Raw genomic sequence first — 19,201 nt, forward strand, 5'->3', positions numbered from 1 at the left:
CCCGACGTTTTCCAGCATCATGCTGCAGACTTATGTGACCTGGCAGAACGTGTCGCCCAAGTCGTTACGAGACACGTTGACCAGAGCAAGAGCCCAATATTCAGGAATGGCTTGAGAGTTTTAGTTAGACAATTGGAAACATCGGTGCTCGAAACCCGATCGGCTATGATACAATGCATCGAGAAGATATCCTGTTTCACAACTCAAAACCATTTCTTGGAAAAAGTAAATTTTTTGTTCAAATCTTTACATAATGTTAAAGAGGGGCTTACGGGAAGCAAACATCCAGATCTGCTTAGCCCTTTAAGAAACGAAGGCAGCCCGGTCAGTCATAAAGTTACAACAATCAATTTAAATGGATCAGAGGAGTCACAAGTTTACAAAGAGAGGAACCATACCGAGCAGCATAAAGCTGGTTTATCCTACGAAGGATACTTGAGCAAACCTGTTCCTTTAGCCAACAATGGCAAAACCATCGGAAAAAGTCTAAATATTCAAAACACAATACAAGGAACAGATTGTCAACCATTAGTTAGTAACCTTCTAAGTGCAATAAGGAAGCAGAACACTAAAGAGATGAATGAGTGCTGCTCTCTTCTACATGAAATCTGTAGCGTTTACCGGGAGGCGGCTAAGGAGGCATCCCATGGTAAGATTGATGAAAATCATGAACTTAAGTGTAAAGAAATGGAAGACCTGATATTAAGTCTCCAACAGTTTAGAAAGAAAGAAAATATAGAAACGGGACACCTCGCGAAAACCGGCAAGTTACTCTCACATCAAGTGGAAAGGATGAAAACCTACCTTGTATCCTTAGGGAGTTTGTGGTCTAATTTTTCTCACCATTTGTTCTGCAATTCTAAATCTTCCCCTGAATGTGCCGCCGCCGCCAATGTTGATACGTTTAACAGATTAATGCAATGTTTCGCAAAGATCGTACAATCGGTTAGGGAACATTTACTCGGCAATGATGAAGATTTGTCTGGAAATCAAGAATATGTGGTGAATGTTCAGGTCAAGTTCTCCAAGTGCCAGGCCGCCGCTCACCGCTTACTTACAGAAGTCCTCTGCGGCAGAATGCAGTCGGAGAATCACAAATTAGAATATGCTTGCCTCCTCTGGGCTGTGTCTGCACAGCAGTTATCTAGAATTTTAGATGTGTTTATGGGCACTAATAATTTATCATTTGCCGGACCAACCGATTGGACACAACTCAATGTTTCCGAGAGTAAAAGTCTCGTTCTCCTGTGTGAAACCTCATTGTGGCTACAAGAAGCTGCGGTTATCTCAATTCACAATTTTAATGATGAGGAAGAACAGAAAAAAGTTTTGTTACTCAAAGAAGAAATGGGCCGTCTGACCGAGGCACTGCTGAAGCTAAGAGAAGACCTCAACGCGCCTTCTCCTACTGACGTATCCTTTCACATGGACTATATGCTATTGCAGATGGAACTTACGTTAAGAACCAAACTTCTTATGGACCATGTAAAGAAGTTGTATAGGGGAAATCAAACTTTCATACAGTTTTGCATTTTCTCATGTAGTTCTAGATTTATTGCTATGAGATCTTTTGAACATAATGTGAAATCACTAGTTGACAGAGTTACTTTGGTGAAGGAGATTCTCAGAAACGCGCCTCGCGTCTCAAACAATGAAGAATTGCTGCTTCTAGTAGATCATCTGCATTCCTTTACCAATGAGATTGCAGCAAGGTCAAAGCTATTTATCGACCTTCATCAAGACTGTGACCTTTGTACGCTTGAAGCCATGCTCTTAAACTGGTCAGCTAAAGCCGACCAGTTCATTTCACGTATGGGATCTGACGCCGGTTTGGATGTGTCTGTTGTAAAGTTTATCACACAGTGCCTAACATCTAGGGAAAGAACGGAGTCTACAATGACAGATCCTAATGTCCTTTACGATGATACTTTAAGTGTGTCAGCTCAATCAATGAATATTAATGTGATGGAACAAAAAGCAGGAACAGAGTGTGAGCAAAAAGCCTCCACTCCGAGAGAACAAGATACGAATGATGGACATGGCAGCGCGGCTGTGAACAAACAAACTGCAGCTTGTGGTGACGAACAAAGTGGAATCGATGTTAGTGACAACTTTAGCTTAGACAGTGGTTTAATCAGTAAGGAACAAAGTGCAGCTGATGGAACACAGCGGAAGAAATTAGGCAATAGACAAAAGACCACTGTCAGAAGATCAATGAGGGCAGTCTGTTCCAGGAGAGGAATAGTAAGTAATGAGAAATACGATAAAAACGTTACCGAAAGACAATATAAGGCTAATGGGGGGACATTGGAGAAGACGATCAGCACAGAATCTGATGCCCTAACCCTTGAGCTTAATATAAAAAAGGATAATGGGGATGATTCAATCAATCAAAATCTCCATGTCAATCAAAATCTCCATGTCAATGGCAAAGTAAAAAATAGCAGAGTAGAAAATAGTTTGGTTGGTGAAGGCTCACCAACATTGACATTAGATGCAAGACTAGAAAATAGTTTGGTTGGTCAAGGCTCACCAACATTGACAGTAGATGCAAGAGTAGAAGATAGTTTGGTTGGTCAAGGCTCACCAACATTGACAGTAGATGCAAGAGTAGAAGATAGTTTGGTCGGTCAAGGCTCACCAACATTGACAGTAGATGCCAGAGTAGAAGATAGTTTGGTCAGTAAAGGCTCACCAACATTGACATTAGATTCAAGAGTAGAAGATAGTTTGGTCGGTCAAGGCTCACCAACATTGACATTAGATGCAAGAGTAGAAGATAGTTTGGTCGGTCAAGGCTCACCAACATTGACATTAGATTCAAGAGTAGAAGATAGTTTGGTCGGTCAAGGCTCACCAACATTGACATTAGATGCAAGAGTAGAAGATAGTTTGGTCGGTCAAGGCTCACCAACATTGACATTAGATGCAAGAGTAGAAGATAGTTTGGTCGGTCAAGGCTCACCAACATTGACATTAGATTCAAGAGTAGAAGATAGTTTGGTCGGTCAAGGCTCACCAACATTGACATTAGATGCAAGAGTAGAAGATAGTTTGGTCGGTCAAGGCTCACCAACATTGACATTAGATGCACGAGTAGAAGATAGTTTGGTCGGTCAAGGCTCACCAACATTGACATTAGATGCACGAGTAGAAGATAGTTTGGTCGGTCAAGGCTCACCAACATTGACATTAGATGCAAGAGTAATTGGAGCTGAAAAGGAAGCAACGGATGAGAAAGCAAAAAATCTAAACACACACACGCTATTTACAGTCATGAAGAAAAGAGCAAGTTACCAAGAAACAAAGCTACACAAAGCACACCAAGTACTTACAGTAATACCAAAAGAAACTGTTAATCAGGAGACAATACACAAGGAAGAAAACACTGAGAGCCTACAGGGACTATCCCGTGAAGAAACAAAGGACGTGCTAAGGAATAGACATAGCAAAATGGTGCAGAACAATGAAACAAATCAGAAACAAAAGAAAACAGACACTTTACACAATGAAGTACACAACAAAATAACTAATCAAAAAGCAAGCGATCAACTTACAGGAATGGAGCCAAGTCGGGGAGATCGGCCGAATGTCGAAAATCTAATGACAAAAACAACAACCCTGAAGGAAACCAGGTCTTCAATACGTGAGCCGAGAACGAGTTATCGACAGGAATCAAGCAATGTGAATATGCAGCTGGATCACAAAGAAAGAGGGATGGAAATATCTAAGTCTACTATAGCCAAAGTATATATGACACCCACTATGCCACAGAGAGAGAGCCTCAAAAACCAGAAGGTTAGAGGGCAGAAGACTGACCTAGAGCAGCCCAAATCCGACACTGACCATAAGCAACCGAGTAATAAATCAGAACACAATAGATGGAATAAAAGACAACAGGAAACTGAGCTGAGGAAGCAACATAAAAACGTCCCAATGTCACAAACAGGTATAACCATATTGAAGACGGACTACAAGAAGCCAGTAGGAGTATCCAGAGACGACCTCGGCAGGACCACAGTTATCGTAGAACATGCAAAGGTAGAACCATGATCGTGCTCTTACAAGTTTAGGCTATGTGCACACAACCTACTCTTTTCTAAAAGAACGTCCGTTTTCCATTACAACAATGGCTGTTCTTTTCATACTGCAATGAAATGAAATGAAGTCAATGCAACAACGGCCGTTGTTTCACACATTGCATTGAACAACTTTTTAAGAATACTTTTCATAAATAGCCTGTTTTGTGAACATAGCCTTAAAGAAGCAGTTCACTTTTTATTTTTTTCGCCCCCCCCTGGGTAGCCGCTGTCATGTATACTTACAGATGATGATCGGTGTCCCGTTCCCGCGGTGCCGTTCACATCGGGCGCGCGCTCACTTCCGCCGGCTGCTGCGAGTCCTCTTCTCTGCCCAGTGATTATATGCCGGAAGTCACTCGCTTCCATGCATTCTCTATGGAAGCGCGTGACTTCCGGCGTTCAAATGACAAGGGAGAGAAGAGGAGTCACAGCGCCGGCGGAAGTGAGCGCGCGCCCGATGTGAACGGCACCGCGGGACGGAACTGACCGACGGGAACGGGACACCGATCATCTTCTGTAAGTATACCTGACAGCGGCTACCCCGGGGGGAGAAAAAAATAAAAAGTGAACTGCTTCTTTAATAGAGTTATCCAGGATTGGAAACATACAGTAACTGCTTTCCAAAAACAGTGCCACGCCTGTTCTCAGGTTATGTGTGGTATTACAACACGGTCCTATTCACTTCAATGGAACTTAGTTGGGATGCCACACACAAACCAAGAACCAGAGTGGCGCCAGAATCTTTTTGTAATCCTGATAACCTCTTTATTATTTTTTGCTTTGGTTGCAGTTTATACAGTTGTCGTTTAGAGATGAGCGAACCTGGAGCAGCTGGAGTCCATCCGAAACCGAACTTTCGGCATTTGATTAGCGGTGGCTGCTGAAGTTGGATAAAGCCCTAAGGCTATGTGGAAATCATGGATATAGTCATTGGCTGTATCCATGTTTTCCAGACAACCTTAGAGCTTTATCCAAGTTCAGCAGCCCCAGCTAATCAAATACCGAACGTTCAGGTTCGGATCGACTCGAACCCGAACCGGGTTCGCTCATCTCTCTTGTCGTACTTTGTCTAGTCTTTAAACAATTACATTTTGCAACTTGCAGGTAAACTGCACCTCACTTGCAGATGTACGAAGTGTACGCCGGCATTCTCAAAGAGTTACTAAATGTCTTCTGGCTGAAGAAGTGGAGACGTGGGAGGGTGAGGCTAATACAATTGTTAAAATCACCAGAGAAATGGCCGCGCAAATGTCTTACATGATCCAGTACTTAGATAGAAAAGGACCAATAAAGGTATAATACTCCTGGATGCGGGGGATGGCGTGTGGTGCAGTGTGTCCTGCATGCTTCATATATCCAGCAATATACATGACTGTCCAATTTAAAGGGGTAGTTCACCAAAAAATGTTTTCTTTCAACTGGTCCCAGCAAGTGCCAGAGATTTGCAATTTACATGGTGTCAAGGCCCTATTACATGATATTGGCTGATATCGGTCATTACGGCCAATAATCGCTTTGAGTAATAGAAGACAACGATCAGCTGACATGCACGATGCTGGCTGGTCGTTGTCTTTCAACAGGCTAAAACGCCAAAGATCAGCCTGGCAACGATCTGCTGCTGTCGCACTGTGTAATACGAACGGTGGCAGGAAACCGCTGCTGTCCCCCATCGGCTGCCCGGGCGATCTGACGATCGCCTGGGCAACCCCTTGGCTTTTAAGTGCTCCTCCTCGCTCACTGTCGGCGCGTGTAATTGCAACGGCAATTGTAATCGGTAGTGGGCGGGGGAACAAGGAGCAAGGTCGGCACTCACTTGCTCCTCAGATCACCCCAATTATTGTGTGGAAAATTGTTGTATTTTTCAAATTTAAACGATAATCGTCCCGTGTAATTGCAGGCATCGATCAATGAGAAATTGTTCATGTGTCATTGATCGTTCATTTAGATCTGACCCTAAAATCATTGTTAATCTTTCAGTGTAATTCCGTATTCGTTTGCTAATCATTTGCTGTAATTCCACATTCATTCACTAATCGTTCGCTTGTGTATCGTTAATCACTAATCATTAAAAATCGCTTCATCTAATAGAACCCTAAAGGACCTATTACACGGAGCGATTATTGTTTAAAAATTCGCTATAAGGATCGAAAATGAGCGATTATCCGTTCATGTAATAACACTTATTGATCAAAGGATGAGCAAAAAATTGTTCATTTTTGTCTTTAAACACGTATAAAAATCATGGTTGCTAGTTCGCCAGTGATTCGCATATCTGTTCGCATAATTCGTCATTCGCAGATAAAACATGTTGTGTGGGTCGTCCTGAGGAACGGTTAGTGACCATATAACGACGTAAAAACAATAGTTCATAACAGTAATCGGTGAATGTAATAACCTCAGAAGCATTCGCTACAAAATCACTAGTTTTCACTAATAATCAATTGTTATTGTGAATTAAAGTGACACTGTCCCCCATATTTGCTTTTTGGCTTCTCTACACAGGTGTAAAGGGTAAATTTATCAGTTTTCATACCTTATGTTATATCATACGTCATGGTGCTTGTTCCAGTAAAAAGTCATCTTTTTATCATCTGCGGAGTGTGCTATCTGGGCAGGGCTTCACGGCCGAAGCGCCACTTAGCCTTGCCCATAACACCACAGTTGGCCCCACCTCAGTGACGTCATAGGAACATAGGCCCCGCCCTTCGACGACAATTGGAACAGGCCAGCCTAAAGGTCTAGGCCCAACCCCTCTAGGTTGGCTCATACCAATGGTGCCAACAGTGATGTTGTAGGCGGGGCTAAGTGGCGCTTCGGCTGTGAAGCCCCACCCAGATGACAGTCTGCAGATGATAAAAGATCACTATTTACTGGAACAAGCACCATGACGTACAATATACAATAAGGTATGAAAACTGCTAAATTTACCCTTTACACCTGAGTAGAGATGTCAGAATGCAAAAGGGGGTGGACAGTGTCACTTAAAGCGTGTAATAGAGCCGCTATTCTGTACCCCTGGAATTATAAAGTGCTGCATATTGTGTTGGCAGTATATAGGTACATTGGGGGAGATTTTTTAAACATGGCGTAAAGTGAAACTGGCTCAGTTGCCCCTAGCAACCAATCAGATTCCACCTTTCATTCCTCACAGACTCTTTGGAAAATGAAAGGTGGAATCTGATTGGTTGCTAGGGGCAACTGGGCCAGTTTCACTTTACACCATGTTTGATAAATCTCCCTCTTTGTATCTGTTATTATTCATCCTTATAATTCTTAGTAGTCTGATATAGGGGTTTGGTGGACTCTCTGAGCTGCTGGTTTATGTTGATGACTCCCTCCTCCCTTCCTTCCTTCCTTCCCTGTTTCCGTCCCTCCTTAATTCCTTCCCTCTTTCCTTCCTTCCCTCTTTCTTTCCTTCCCTCTTTCTTTCCTTCCCTCTTTCTTTCCTCCCCTCCTTCCTTCCTCCCCTCCTTCCTTCCTTCCTTCACTCCTCTCCCTCCTTCTTTCCTTCCTTCCTTCCTTCCCTCCTTCCTTCCTTCCTTCCTTCCTTCCCTCCTTCCTTCTCTCCTCTCCTCCCCTCCTTCCTTCCCTCCTTCCTTCCTTCCTTCCCTCCTTCCTTCTCTCCTCCCCTACTTCCTTCCTCCCCTCCTTCCTTCCTTCCCTCCTTCCTCCCCTCCTTCCTTCCTTCCCTCCTTCCTTCCCTCCTTCCTCCCCTCCCCTCCCCTCCTTCCTTCCTTCCCTCCCCTCCTTCCTTCCTTCCTTCCCTCCTTCCTTCACTCCTCTCCCTCCTTCCTTCCTTCACTCCTCTCCCTCCCTTCCTTCCTCCCTTCCTTCCTTCCTTCCTTCCCTCTTTCCTTTCTTCCCTCTTTCCTTCCTTCCTTCCTTCCCTCTTTCCTTCCTCCCCTCCTTCCTTCCTTTCTTTGTTCCTTTCTTCCTCCTTCCTTCCTTCCCTCTTTTTTTTCTTCCCTCTTTCCTTCCATCCTTCCTTCCTCCCTTTCTTCCTTCCCTCTTTCCTTCCTCCCCTCCTTCCTTCCTTCACTCCTCTCCCTCCTTCCTTCCTTCCCTCCTTCCTTCCTTCCTTCCTTCCTCCCCTCCTTCCTTCCTTCCTTCCTTCCTCCCCTCCTTCCTTCCTTCCCTCCTTCCTTCACTCCTCTCCCTCCTTCCTTCCTTCCTTCCTTCACTCCTTTCCCTCCTTCCTTCCTTCACTCCTTTCCCTCCTTCCTTCCTTCCTTCACTCCTCTCCCTCCTTCCTTCCTTCCTTCCTCCCCTCCTTCCTTCCTCCCCTCTTTCCTTCACTCCTCTCCCTCCTTCCTTCCTTCCCTCCTTCCTTCCTTCCTTCCTTCCTCCCCTCCTTCCTTCCTTCCTTCACTCCTCTCCCTCCTTCCTTCCTTCCTTCCTTCACTCCTTTCCCTCCTTCCTTCCTTCCTTCCTTCCTTCCCTCCTTCCTTCCTTCCCTCCTTCCATCACTCCTCTCCCTCCTTCACTCCTTCCCTCCTTCCTTCCTTCACTCCTCTCCCTCCTTCCTTCCTTCCTTCACTCCTCTCCCTCCTTCCTTCCTTCCCTCCTTCCTTCCTTCCTTCCTTCCCTCCTTCCTTCCTTCCTTCCTCCCCTCCTTCCTTCCTCCCCTCCTTCCTTCACTCCTCTCCCTCCTTCCTTCCCTCCCTTCCTTCCTTCCTTCCTTCCTCCCCTCCTTCCTTCCTTCACTCCTCTCCCTCCTTCCTTCCTTCCCTCCTTCCCTCCTTCCTTCACTCCTCTCCCTCCTTCACTCCTTCCCTCCTTCCTTCCTTCACTCCTCTCCCTCCTTCCTTCCTTCCTTCACTCCTCTCCCTCCTTCCTTCCTTCCCTCCTTCCTTCCTTCCTTCCTTCCTTCACTCCTCTCCCTCCTTCCTTCCTTCACTCCTCTCCCTCCTTCCTCCCCTCCTTCCTTCACTCCTCTCCCTCCTTCCTTCCTTCCTTCCCTCCCTCCCTTCCTTCCTTCCTTCCTTCCTCCCCTCCTTCCTTCCTTCACTCCTCTCCCTCCTTCCTTCCTCCCCTCCTTCCTTCCTTCCCTCCTTCCTTCACTCCTCTCCCTCCTTCCTTCCTTCCTTCCTTCACTCCTCTCCCTCCTTCCTTCCTTCCTTCCTTCACTCCTCTCCCTCCTTCCTTCCTTCCTTCACTCCTCTCCCTCCTTCCTTCCCTCCTTCCCTCCTTCCTTCCTTCCCTCCGGCATGTAACAGTGTGCAGTGAGTGGCTTGCAGTGCTCCCTCCTATACGCCGCCATCTTACAGTGGGAAATGTACAGAGATGTTGTAATGTTTTTGAACCTAGAGCCCCGATCAGTTCATCACTTCTGCTAAACACTTGGCTGCACTTGGGCAAAACTTTGTAAAGTTTATTGAAATATTGGCTAAAAACTGTGCAGATGAGAGGAATACCTGCGGGCTGATCTGTGGGATGGAGCAGGTACAAACTATTAGCAATCAACTCCACATCATTGCCAGGTATAATAATCTTTTTGTTTTCAAGTAATTAGCGAATAAAAACAAAGTAATGATTATTAGTTTATTTAGAATGTGGTCGGTCATTAAAATGTTAATTATCTTAAAGGGGTATCCCACTCCAACATAACTTCTGATATGTTGCTGCCCATGGCAAGACGAACAATTCCTTACATACTTGTTATTATCTATTCAGTCTTCTTCCCCCAGTTCTTCAGCTGCTGCTTTCTGCTGAAGACACAAAAATCTGTGTAAGAGCCTTTCTCTCTGTCTCTCCCCCTCCTTCCCCCTTCCTTCTGAGACAGCTGATGTAAACAAGTCCCTGGCAGACTGTATCTGCAACTTTGTAGCTTCTTTGTAATGCTGGGACGATTAACCCAGAGTTAATCCGGTTGCTGATGAACCCACAGTGATTAACCCTCCCAGCATTACAAAGTTGCAGATAGGGACTTGTTTACATTAGCCACCTCAGAAGGTAGGGGGAGGGAGAGACAGAGAGAAAAGCTCACACACAGATTTTTGTGTCTTCAGCAGAAAGCAGCAGCTCAGAACTGGGGGAAGGAGACTAAATAGATAATAACAGGTATGAAAGGAATTTTTAGTCTCACCATTGGCAGCAAGTGAGGGCAGGTTCCCTTTGTGTTTAGTTATGGCCCATAGGACAATTCTTATTGTGTTCAATAGGCCCTTTAGTAGGCCTTAGGGCAGCCAAATATTATGTCCTGTTGTCTGTTTCTGTGGTTTCTGGAAGATTCTCTCTCAACCTGCACTACATAGGCAATGGGCCCCAATACACTATAGCCTCCAGCGCATAAAAAGGCCTGTTATTCCAAAACACATGGAGCATGGTCCGCACATCAACGGAGAAAGAACAAGCACATATAAAGAGAAGACCACAAGACTTATATAAGGAAGAATATGAGGATTACTGCCCTCACCGGCATTGTAGATGTAATTATTAACTACTGGATATGCGTTGTGGAGTATTTGTAAACTAATTCAGGGGTATTTGTGGGGTATCTGTTAAGTGCCTTTTATACCTTAGGCTTTCTTCTGAATAACATGGTGATGTCACTTCCTGGATAACATGGTGATGTCACTTCCTGGATAACATGGTGATGTCACTTCCTGGATAACATGGTGATGTCACTTCCTGGATAACATGGTGATGTCTTTTCCTGGATAAAATGGTGATGTCACTTCCTGGATAACATGATGATGTCACTTCCTGGATAACATAGTGATGTCACTTCCTGGATAAAATGGTGATGTCACGACTCCTAGAGCTGTGCAGGCTGTGGCTGCTGGAGAGGATGATGGCAGGGGGATGCTCGGTGTCCCTCCAGTGCTCTGTGTCCCTCTGCCATCATCCTCTCCAGCAGCCACAGCCCGCACAGCTCTGGGAGTCAGGTCGTGACATCACCATGTTATCCAGGAAGTGACATCACCATGTTATCCAGGAAGTGACATCACCATGTTATCCAGGAAGTGACATCACCATGTTGTCCAGGAAGTGAAGCCTTGATGCAGTAGTAAGTGCAGGGAAAAAGTACTTTATGTGCATGTCCCGTAATAAGTGTATATTGGTGATTTGTATAACTTCTGGGGGGCAATACGAAACTTTAATAAAAAAAACTTTAATAAAAAAACTTTGCCGGACTTCTCCTTTAATAGAAAACAGTATATTGTGTGAACATAGCCCTATAGTGAAACCCACAGAAGGCTAGCCTCACACACACCGTATCGCAGCAGATTTAATCTAGATGACTGAACACAGCATCAAATCTGCTGCGGATCCTGTATGTGTGAATTCACCCGAAGTAGAGAAAGATCTGTCTGTAACACTGAGTAGGAGACAATTGGGCAGCACCAGACATCAAACTGAGTTTGGCTGGGCTCCCACTGTGTTTTCCCAATCCGTTTTTTTCAGTTGTTTTATGCAAAAAAAGGATTAAAAGCGGATGAAAAAAAGGAGGCATTTGTGTGAATGCGTTTTGATCTGTTTTTCCACTGACTTCCATTAAAGAAAAACGGATAAAAAAACGGATCAAAGTGCATCCGTTTTTTTTGTTTGTTTGTTTGTTTTTAGCATACACAAACGTGGTTGACCACATTTTTGTGTATGCTAAAAAAAAAAGGATGCGTTTTGAACCGTTTTTTATAATGGCACAACAGATAAAAACTGATGCACACAAATGCCTCCTTTTTTTCATCTGTTTTTCATCCACTTTTTGCATAAAACGGCTGGGAAAAAAAACAGATAGCAAAAACTTAGCCATGAAATTAGCGCTTGTATCCATGTCTTATACAGGAGCTGGCCCTAAGCTGAGGTTTCCGTGGAGAGGCCGTCCATGCAGATTGTCTGTATAGTTTATTATACTATTTCCTGATCAGTCTTAGATGATCACGAATCCGGACTGTCTGAATTGTTAAAGGGATTGTGCTGTATTATGCTTTATTTTAGTGTGAAAACGGCCACAGGATGTGATGACTGCTCTGCCGAGGACGTGCTAATAAAGAACGCCCAGAACCTGATTCATAGTGTCTTACAGACGTGGAAGGCGGCAGAGGCGGCCAGCATCAAGGTAACCGATGCCATATCCTATACTTTATGTGAAGAAAATATCAGGAAGCCCATGTGTCCACAACTTCTTTTCTTGGCCATTTAAGTCCAAATAACGTCAGATATTTGGACTCAAAAGGCTAAAAAAAAGGATGTTGTGGGAACAAAGCTTAAAAGTCCTCCTTCAGCCGTGTTCACATACCATTTCTTTTAAGTGAAAATACACAGTGAGTATCCGTGACAGTATTTTAAGACCTACTTTTAAAAGGGTACTCTGGTGAATTTTTTTTTTAAACCAACTGTACTTATCAGCTGCTGTATGTCCTGCAGGAAGTGGTGTATTCTCTCCAGTCTGACACGGTGCTCTCTGCTGCCACCTCTGTCCATGTCAGGAACTGTCCAGAGCAGCAGCAAATCCCCATAGAAAACTTCTCCTGCTCTGGACAGTTCCTGACATGGACAAAGGTGACAGCAGAAGAAAAAAATTACTGGAGTACCCCTTTAAATCAGTGGACCGTCTATGCATTCTCTTACAGAGCAGCTAACAGCTTATCTACTTCAGCTAACAGATGAGGGTCCTAAATGGGAGATCTTCCTCTTTTGGCTTAGACTTCTCTTATGGGGTTTGCAAAGTCTGAAACATAGACAGCATTGTCATCAGAAAGCAAAGATGCCTCTATGTGACATGGCCTGTGTATTATTGTATTGTTCTGGTTAATGAGGGCAAACTCCAGCCAACCTTATTGTGGCTATAGTAAGGGCCCTATTCCACAGGGCCCGATCAACGCTGTAAACGAGCGCCGATCTGCTATATCGGCCCTCGTTTACTGGGCCTAATCTATGGCCCGACAATCGTTAGCGAGGGCTGCAGGGACATCGTTACCGATGTCCTTGCAGCTCTTGTTTATAACATACCTGTCCAGGCGCAGGTGTTCTCCTTCTCCTGGTCCCGCGCCGCAGCAGCTTTGGAGCGGCCTGTCTGAGCTGACAGACCGCTCAGCTAATCACTGCCCGCGGCGGTCCTGGCCAGTGATTGGCTGAGCGGTCTGTCAGTTCAGACAGACCGCTCCAAAGTTGCTGCGGCGCGGGACCAGGAGAAAGAGAAGACCTGCGTCTGGACAGGTATGTATGGTGATTGTGAGATCGTCGGTCGCTATTCCACGTAACGAGGCTCGGGTTGCCAAAGATGAAATGAACGATCAGCCGATGACACGATCATCGGCTGATCGTTGTCTCTATTCCACAGAGCGATAATCGGCCAAATCGGGTAGATTCGGCCGATTATGGCTCCGTGTAATAGCCAGACTCCTTACACTCCGGCATATGTATGGAGAGATGGATGGCACCTTAGCTGTCTTGCATCCAGGTCTTATTATAATAACTTCAGCATTTACAATATAGTCAGTAAATATTTGCCATCAATAAATCACACATGTATTCTTTCTCTCTCTCTCTCTCTCTCTCTCTCTCTCTCTCTCTCTCTCTCTCTCTCTCTCTCTCTCTATATATATATATATATATATATATATATATATATATATATATATTATCCCTGACAGATCACTGAGAATCCCATCTACAACAGAGAAGAGGAGGAGGTGGCCGCATTTTGTTCACAGTTAAGAAAGAAATTACTTTGTCAAAGAGCTAGAGAGACCGAATATTAAAGTATTCAACCCTATGGGAAATATAGTTGTACGGTTTGTATATTTTAATCTAAAATATAATCGACACCTCGATAATTGTATAACATAGTTCTAAAAATACTGATGTATTTATTTAAAGGGGTACTCCACTTAAGAATTTAACCCTGTTGAATTCCTACCCATAATCTAAGCTCGTGTAGTTTCTAGCACATTTTCAGGTTTTCAGCACATCCTGATTTATATCCTGAAGATGCTGGAAATCCCCACTGCCTGCTCCACTCTGTCTCCAATCCTCTGTCCTCCCCCTCCCTTCTGAGACCAAAGTCACATTATCTGTCTCATATGTTGCAAGGCAAGCTGTGACATCTCATCTGTAACCCCACCCACCACTGACATCACACCAATCTGTGAGCACCTGGCCAAGGTGCGGGGAAACAACAAAACAGTGACAGCCTTCTGAGCAGTATAGGGAAAAGAAAACACAGTTGTTTAATCTCTCTCTTTCTAATCTAGTTACATAGATAGATAGATAGATAGATAGATAGATAGATAGATAGATAGATAGGAGATAGATAGATAGATATTTTGTTTACAGTGTAAAGCACAAGCAGATCGAGCCAGTGATGGACGGATACTACAAAATGATGCAGATACTTGGTAGTTTTCTCTGAGATTCCATACATGCTGGGAGATATAGTTTCCTGGGCAGGTGCCGTGTTATAAAACTGGGATCATTTGTAAAAGTTTTAATCTGGGGCTAGGAGCTGCATAGACAAGTGGGGAAGGTGGGGGGATTGGTGAGTGCACCTATATGCTTTTTGTGCATTTTTTTTTACTTTTATGGGAGTTCCCCTTTAAGGAGCATTTTCTAAAACCCATGTCCTGTGGAAAAATTAGGATGGAAAAAGTATAGCCAAATGCCTTCAGCTCCTTCCTATATGTCAAACCATGACAAACAAAATTTTATTCAACTGACAAAAGAAAGGTCAAACAATATAATATAATTTAAACAAAATGGATTTCATGGATTACTTGTGTACAAAGCAAAACTGATCTGTGTTCATCTACGTCAGGCTGCTGTTTCCATGCCAATGGAGGATACTGCCCGGCGACCACCTTGAAAATGTCTGGAAAAGATGTATACAACCTATGGCTCCATGCATTTTATTTCTTTAACCATCAGTATTATTCAAACGCTGAACGATCGGACTCATGCTCAAGTTGCTCTCATAGGTAACTATGACCCAGTGTAGTCCAGATCACATGTCTGTTATTTTAACAAATATGTTTTTAGTTTTTTTTGTTTTACTTGTTAACTTGAAGAAATGATTATTAGTGTATTTTGTGTATTTGTTAAATATCAGGTCTGTATCTCCACTGACCACTAGATGGTGCACAGGAGCTATGTATACACCACCTAAATGATATCTAGTAAACTATAATGTGCATCACCTGACATAACTGCGTCATTTGGTTTCTCAATCTTTATATTAATTAGTTTTAAACGAAGTCTAATGCAAAGTCTTCTATGTGAATTTTTTAATTAGTTTTACTACTTTTGTATAAATTGTAAATGTTATATAACGATTACCCTTATGTTTAACCTCTTCCACTGATCTGAAAGCCATTTAGGAGGCATCAGAAGATCATTTATGTAAAAAAAGAGAAGAACAAAAAATAAAAGCTATACTTACCTGATTGATGGCTGCAGAGGTTCTCCTCTCCAGCTTCTCTCTCTGTCTTCTGGCTCTGTGAGTGCTCAAGGACCGTTATGCACCGCAATGCTGGAGGTGAGAGCAGCCTCTTCTGGTGGAGACATAATGCTGCCTCTGGTCAGAAGAGTGAATGACAGGGCTGGAAGCAAATGACCCCCGGCTCTGTCAAATATGTCACATTTAACTGTATACGCTCCTGATTAGGAGCGCATACAGTTATAAGGAAAATATGAACAGATTATATTCGTCACCCTACAGCATACGGGGCACCGAGAATGAAGGTTAAGTTTCTTACCTTAATCCTCTGCGCCATTTCTGTGCAGTCTGACAATAAAGAAGTCCAGTGAAAATTTTTGTATTGCCCCCCAAAAGTTATACAAATCACCTATTTACACTTATTACAGGAAATGCTTATAAAAGGCTTTTTTTCCGCTGCACTTACGACTGCATCAAGGCTTAACTTCCTGGATAACATGATGATGTCACTTTCTGGATAACATGATGATGTCACTTTCTGGATAACATGGTGATGTCACTTCCTGGATAACATGAATAACATGGTGACGTCACTTCCTGGATAACATGGAGATGTCACTTCCTGGATAACACAGTGATGTTACTTCCTGGATAACATGATGATGTCACTTCCTGGATAACACAGTGATGTCACTTCCTGGATAACATGGTGATGTCACTTCCTGGATAACATGGTGATGTCACTTCCTGGATAACATGGTGAGGTCAATTCCTGGATAACATGGTGAGGTCACTTCCTGGATAACATGGTGAGGTCACTTCCTGGATAACATGGTGATGTCACTTCCTGGATAACATGGTGATGTCACTTCCTGCATAACATGGTGATGTCACTTCCTGGATAACATGGTGACGTCACTTCCTGGATAACATGGTGACGTCACTTCCTGGATACGCAAAAAGGAGCCCGTGCAGCCTCATTAAAGAGTCTCTAAACACAGGACTAGCCAGATATCCCTCCGGGAAGGACTCAGCCAGGGGGCAGCTCCTGTTAGGAAACCACCAAAACCACCATATTAAGTGGCCCCATAAGTCAATGTAATGACAAGGGATAAACCAAGGCTAGGTAACCATCCACATACAGCTGTTTCGGGGTGTTGCCCCTCATCAGTGTGGAGCAGGATTCTGCTAGGTGGGAGCAATGCCTAGTAGAGCCTTCTGGATAACATGGTGATGTCACTTCCTGCATAAAATGGTGATGTCACTTCCTGGGTAAACGTGGTGATGTCGCTTCCTGGATAACATGGTGATGTCACTTTCTGGATAACATGGTGATGTCACTTCCTGCATAAAATGGTGATGTCACTTCCTGGATAAACATGGTGATGTCACTTCCTGGATAACATGGTGATGTCACTTCCTGGATAACATGGTGATGTCACTTCATGGATAACATGGTGGTGTCACTTCCTGGATAACATGGTGATGTCACTTCCTGGATAACATGGTGATGTCACTTCCTGGATAACATGGTGATGTAATTTCATGGATAACATGGTGATGTCACTTCCTGGATAACATGGTGATGTCACAACTCCCAGAGCTGTGCGGCTGTGGCTGTTGGAGAGGATGATGGCAGGGGGACACAGAGGGACACAGGGCACTGGAGGGACACTGAGCACCCCCCTGCCATCATCCTCTCTAGCAGCCACAGCCCGCACAGCTCTGGGAGTCGGCTCCCGTAATAAGTGTATATTGGGGATTTGTATAACTTTTGGGGGGCAATACAATAGAATAATAAATATTTTCAACAGACTTCTCCTTTAAATCGCTCTGCTAATAAGGTGGTTTGGAGCACTGGGGGCGGGATGATGGGGTGGATCGGTGCACTGGGAGTGATAGTCCTGCCCACAGTGAACCATACCACCTAATTAGCTTGCTGATTTAACTTCCAACTGCATGGACAGAGGCCGAGGATGAAGGTTGGTGTCCTGTACGGACATATCAGCAGGTTTTTCGCCAAAGTACCGACCCAAGGAGAAAGGTCGTCCCCTGGTCGGAAATTGCATGATGAAACGTACAACACGGTACTGGAGGTTTGGGGGTGGGTACCGGTCAGTACAGACATTTTAGTTTCCAAATAGCAGCAAACATTATGTAACCTGGGGTCTAATAGTCACCCAAGAAGCGGGCAGTAACGCATGATTCAGTGAGTTTATTAATTCCCAGGTGAGAATTGGGGACAATGAATAAGCACAGAGGTACAGAAGGACTGGGGAAAAGTGGGGACTATTCAGGTTGGATGGGGTGGCAGTGCAACCACTTACACCATAAAAAACTTCTGTTGTACATGGAAGGAAAGTCTAATAAATTAATAAAATAAAAAGGAACAAAAACAGAAAACCTCTGTTCTGGCTGTGAGTTTGTACATCGGCTTCTCCGTTATCTTACAGCGACTCATCTCTCTCTGGACTCATCGATGCGATCCTCATGGTTTACATTTATGTAAAATATGTAAAGAATCTAAAATCACATCCTGTACCTCCGACCATCCGTGTATCCTGGGTCCTCCAAGGTATGTAGACATCAAATACTGCAAATCAACATACAATTAATGTTATTAAATCCAAAGTAGCTCATCAGCCTTATGGAAGTCTCAGCCCTAAAGGGAATCAATCAGGATAAATGTGCTGATATGGTTCCCTGCTGCACAGTATATATGCCGTATGCCAGGGTAGCTAGGTGGTGTTATGGCCCTTGTGGGGTCACTTTAGCACTTGTCACAGTGGCCAGTAGTGGTGTTGGAACCCACCCCCGGACAACCGGGCACTGCGCTTGAGGTTTGAGTAGCCCAAGTGTGAACAGGTGTATGGGTGCGGGTACAATAATGAGAGGTCAAAGTCCAGTCGCTTGACCAAAATCCTTTTATTTACTGCTAGAAACTTAAGTAGATAACAAGTTTAGCGTGCAGGCGAAAGGTAGAAGAAGGTAGTAGAAAAGAGTTGTGCAGCAGGACAGAGTAGAGGAAAGTCTTGAGGGCCCTTTCCATGTAGTAGTGTTCTCTGTCGGGATAGTGTAGTGGGGATAGTCATACTCACGTATAGATACTCTGATCTGACCGCCTTTTGCCCTATAGTGTTGGACTCCCGTCCTTGTAGGGTATTACGAAGTCCCAGGACTCTGCACTGGGTTGAGCAGACTTTGCGAGCCTTCCCAGAATAGCTGGACATTACAGTAGGATACATCAGCTTAAAGAACGCTATTTGTCCTACTGGGGTCAGTACCGAGCTGTAGTTACTGCCATGTGTCTTGTAGAAGGTATCCCTGGTGTGGACTAGGTTTTCCTCTGAGGACGTTACTCCCTCCTAAGGTTTCTAACACTGCATAGTGACTGTAGTCACCAACATAACATAAATCTCTCTCGCTCTGTGGTGTCTCTCTCAAACTCCACTGACAGAACTAGCTCCTTATTGTAGGGGTACCTTATCTAGTGTGTGATTGTTGGGGCGTTGTGTGAACAAGTAAGGTGATAGGAGGAAAAGTGTGGGAAAAGAGCCTGCCGCGTAAGGCCAGGAGAGGGGCAGCAACCAGTCATCTGGGCGGGGAGCCATCTGTGACTAGTCAGGGCTCTCTGCCTGTTGGTATTACTTGATGACGCTTGTATATTGTTTGTGCAGTTTATAGAACCTGTGTGATGGATACTCCTGGGTGACTACATGCAACTTTTATCTCCATGTAATGT

General features: G+C 44.2%; 1 protein-coding gene across 1 annotated transcript; it reads left to right on the top strand.

Annotated features, from left to right (window-relative positions):
• The first annotated feature begins 3,140 nt into the window (after window positions 1–3,140).
• Window positions 3,141–14,326, top strand: LOC138774363 (uncharacterized). Its single transcript, XM_069955144.1, has 4 exons — window positions 3,141–4,041; window positions 5,187–5,283; window positions 12,024–12,144; window positions 13,682–14,326. The coding sequence occupies exons 1-3, from the start codon at window positions 3,277–3,279 to the stop codon at window positions 12,026–12,028; spliced, it is 867 nt and encodes a 288-aa protein (XP_069811245.1). The 5' UTR covers window positions 3,141–3,276; the 3' UTR covers window positions 12,029–12,144; window positions 13,682–14,326.
• Window positions 14,327–19,201: the final 4,875 nt, after the last annotated feature.

Source organism: Dendropsophus ebraccatus, chromosome 15, assembly GCF_027789765.1.
Source record: "Dendropsophus ebraccatus isolate aDenEbr1 chromosome 15, aDenEbr1.pat, whole genome shotgun sequence".
Classification (NCBI taxonomy): Eukaryota; Metazoa; Chordata; class Amphibia; order Anura; family Hylidae; genus Dendropsophus; species Dendropsophus ebraccatus.

Coding starts and splice junctions, on each gene's coding strand:
- LOC138774363 (XM_069955144.1), top strand. CDS start 3,277: ATGAAGAAAAGAGCAAGTTACCAAGAAACAAAGCTACACAAAGCACAC. Junction 4,042..5,186: donor TTATCGTAGAACATGCAAAG/GTAGAACCATGA, acceptor TGCAACTTGCAG/GTAAACTGCACCTCACTTGC.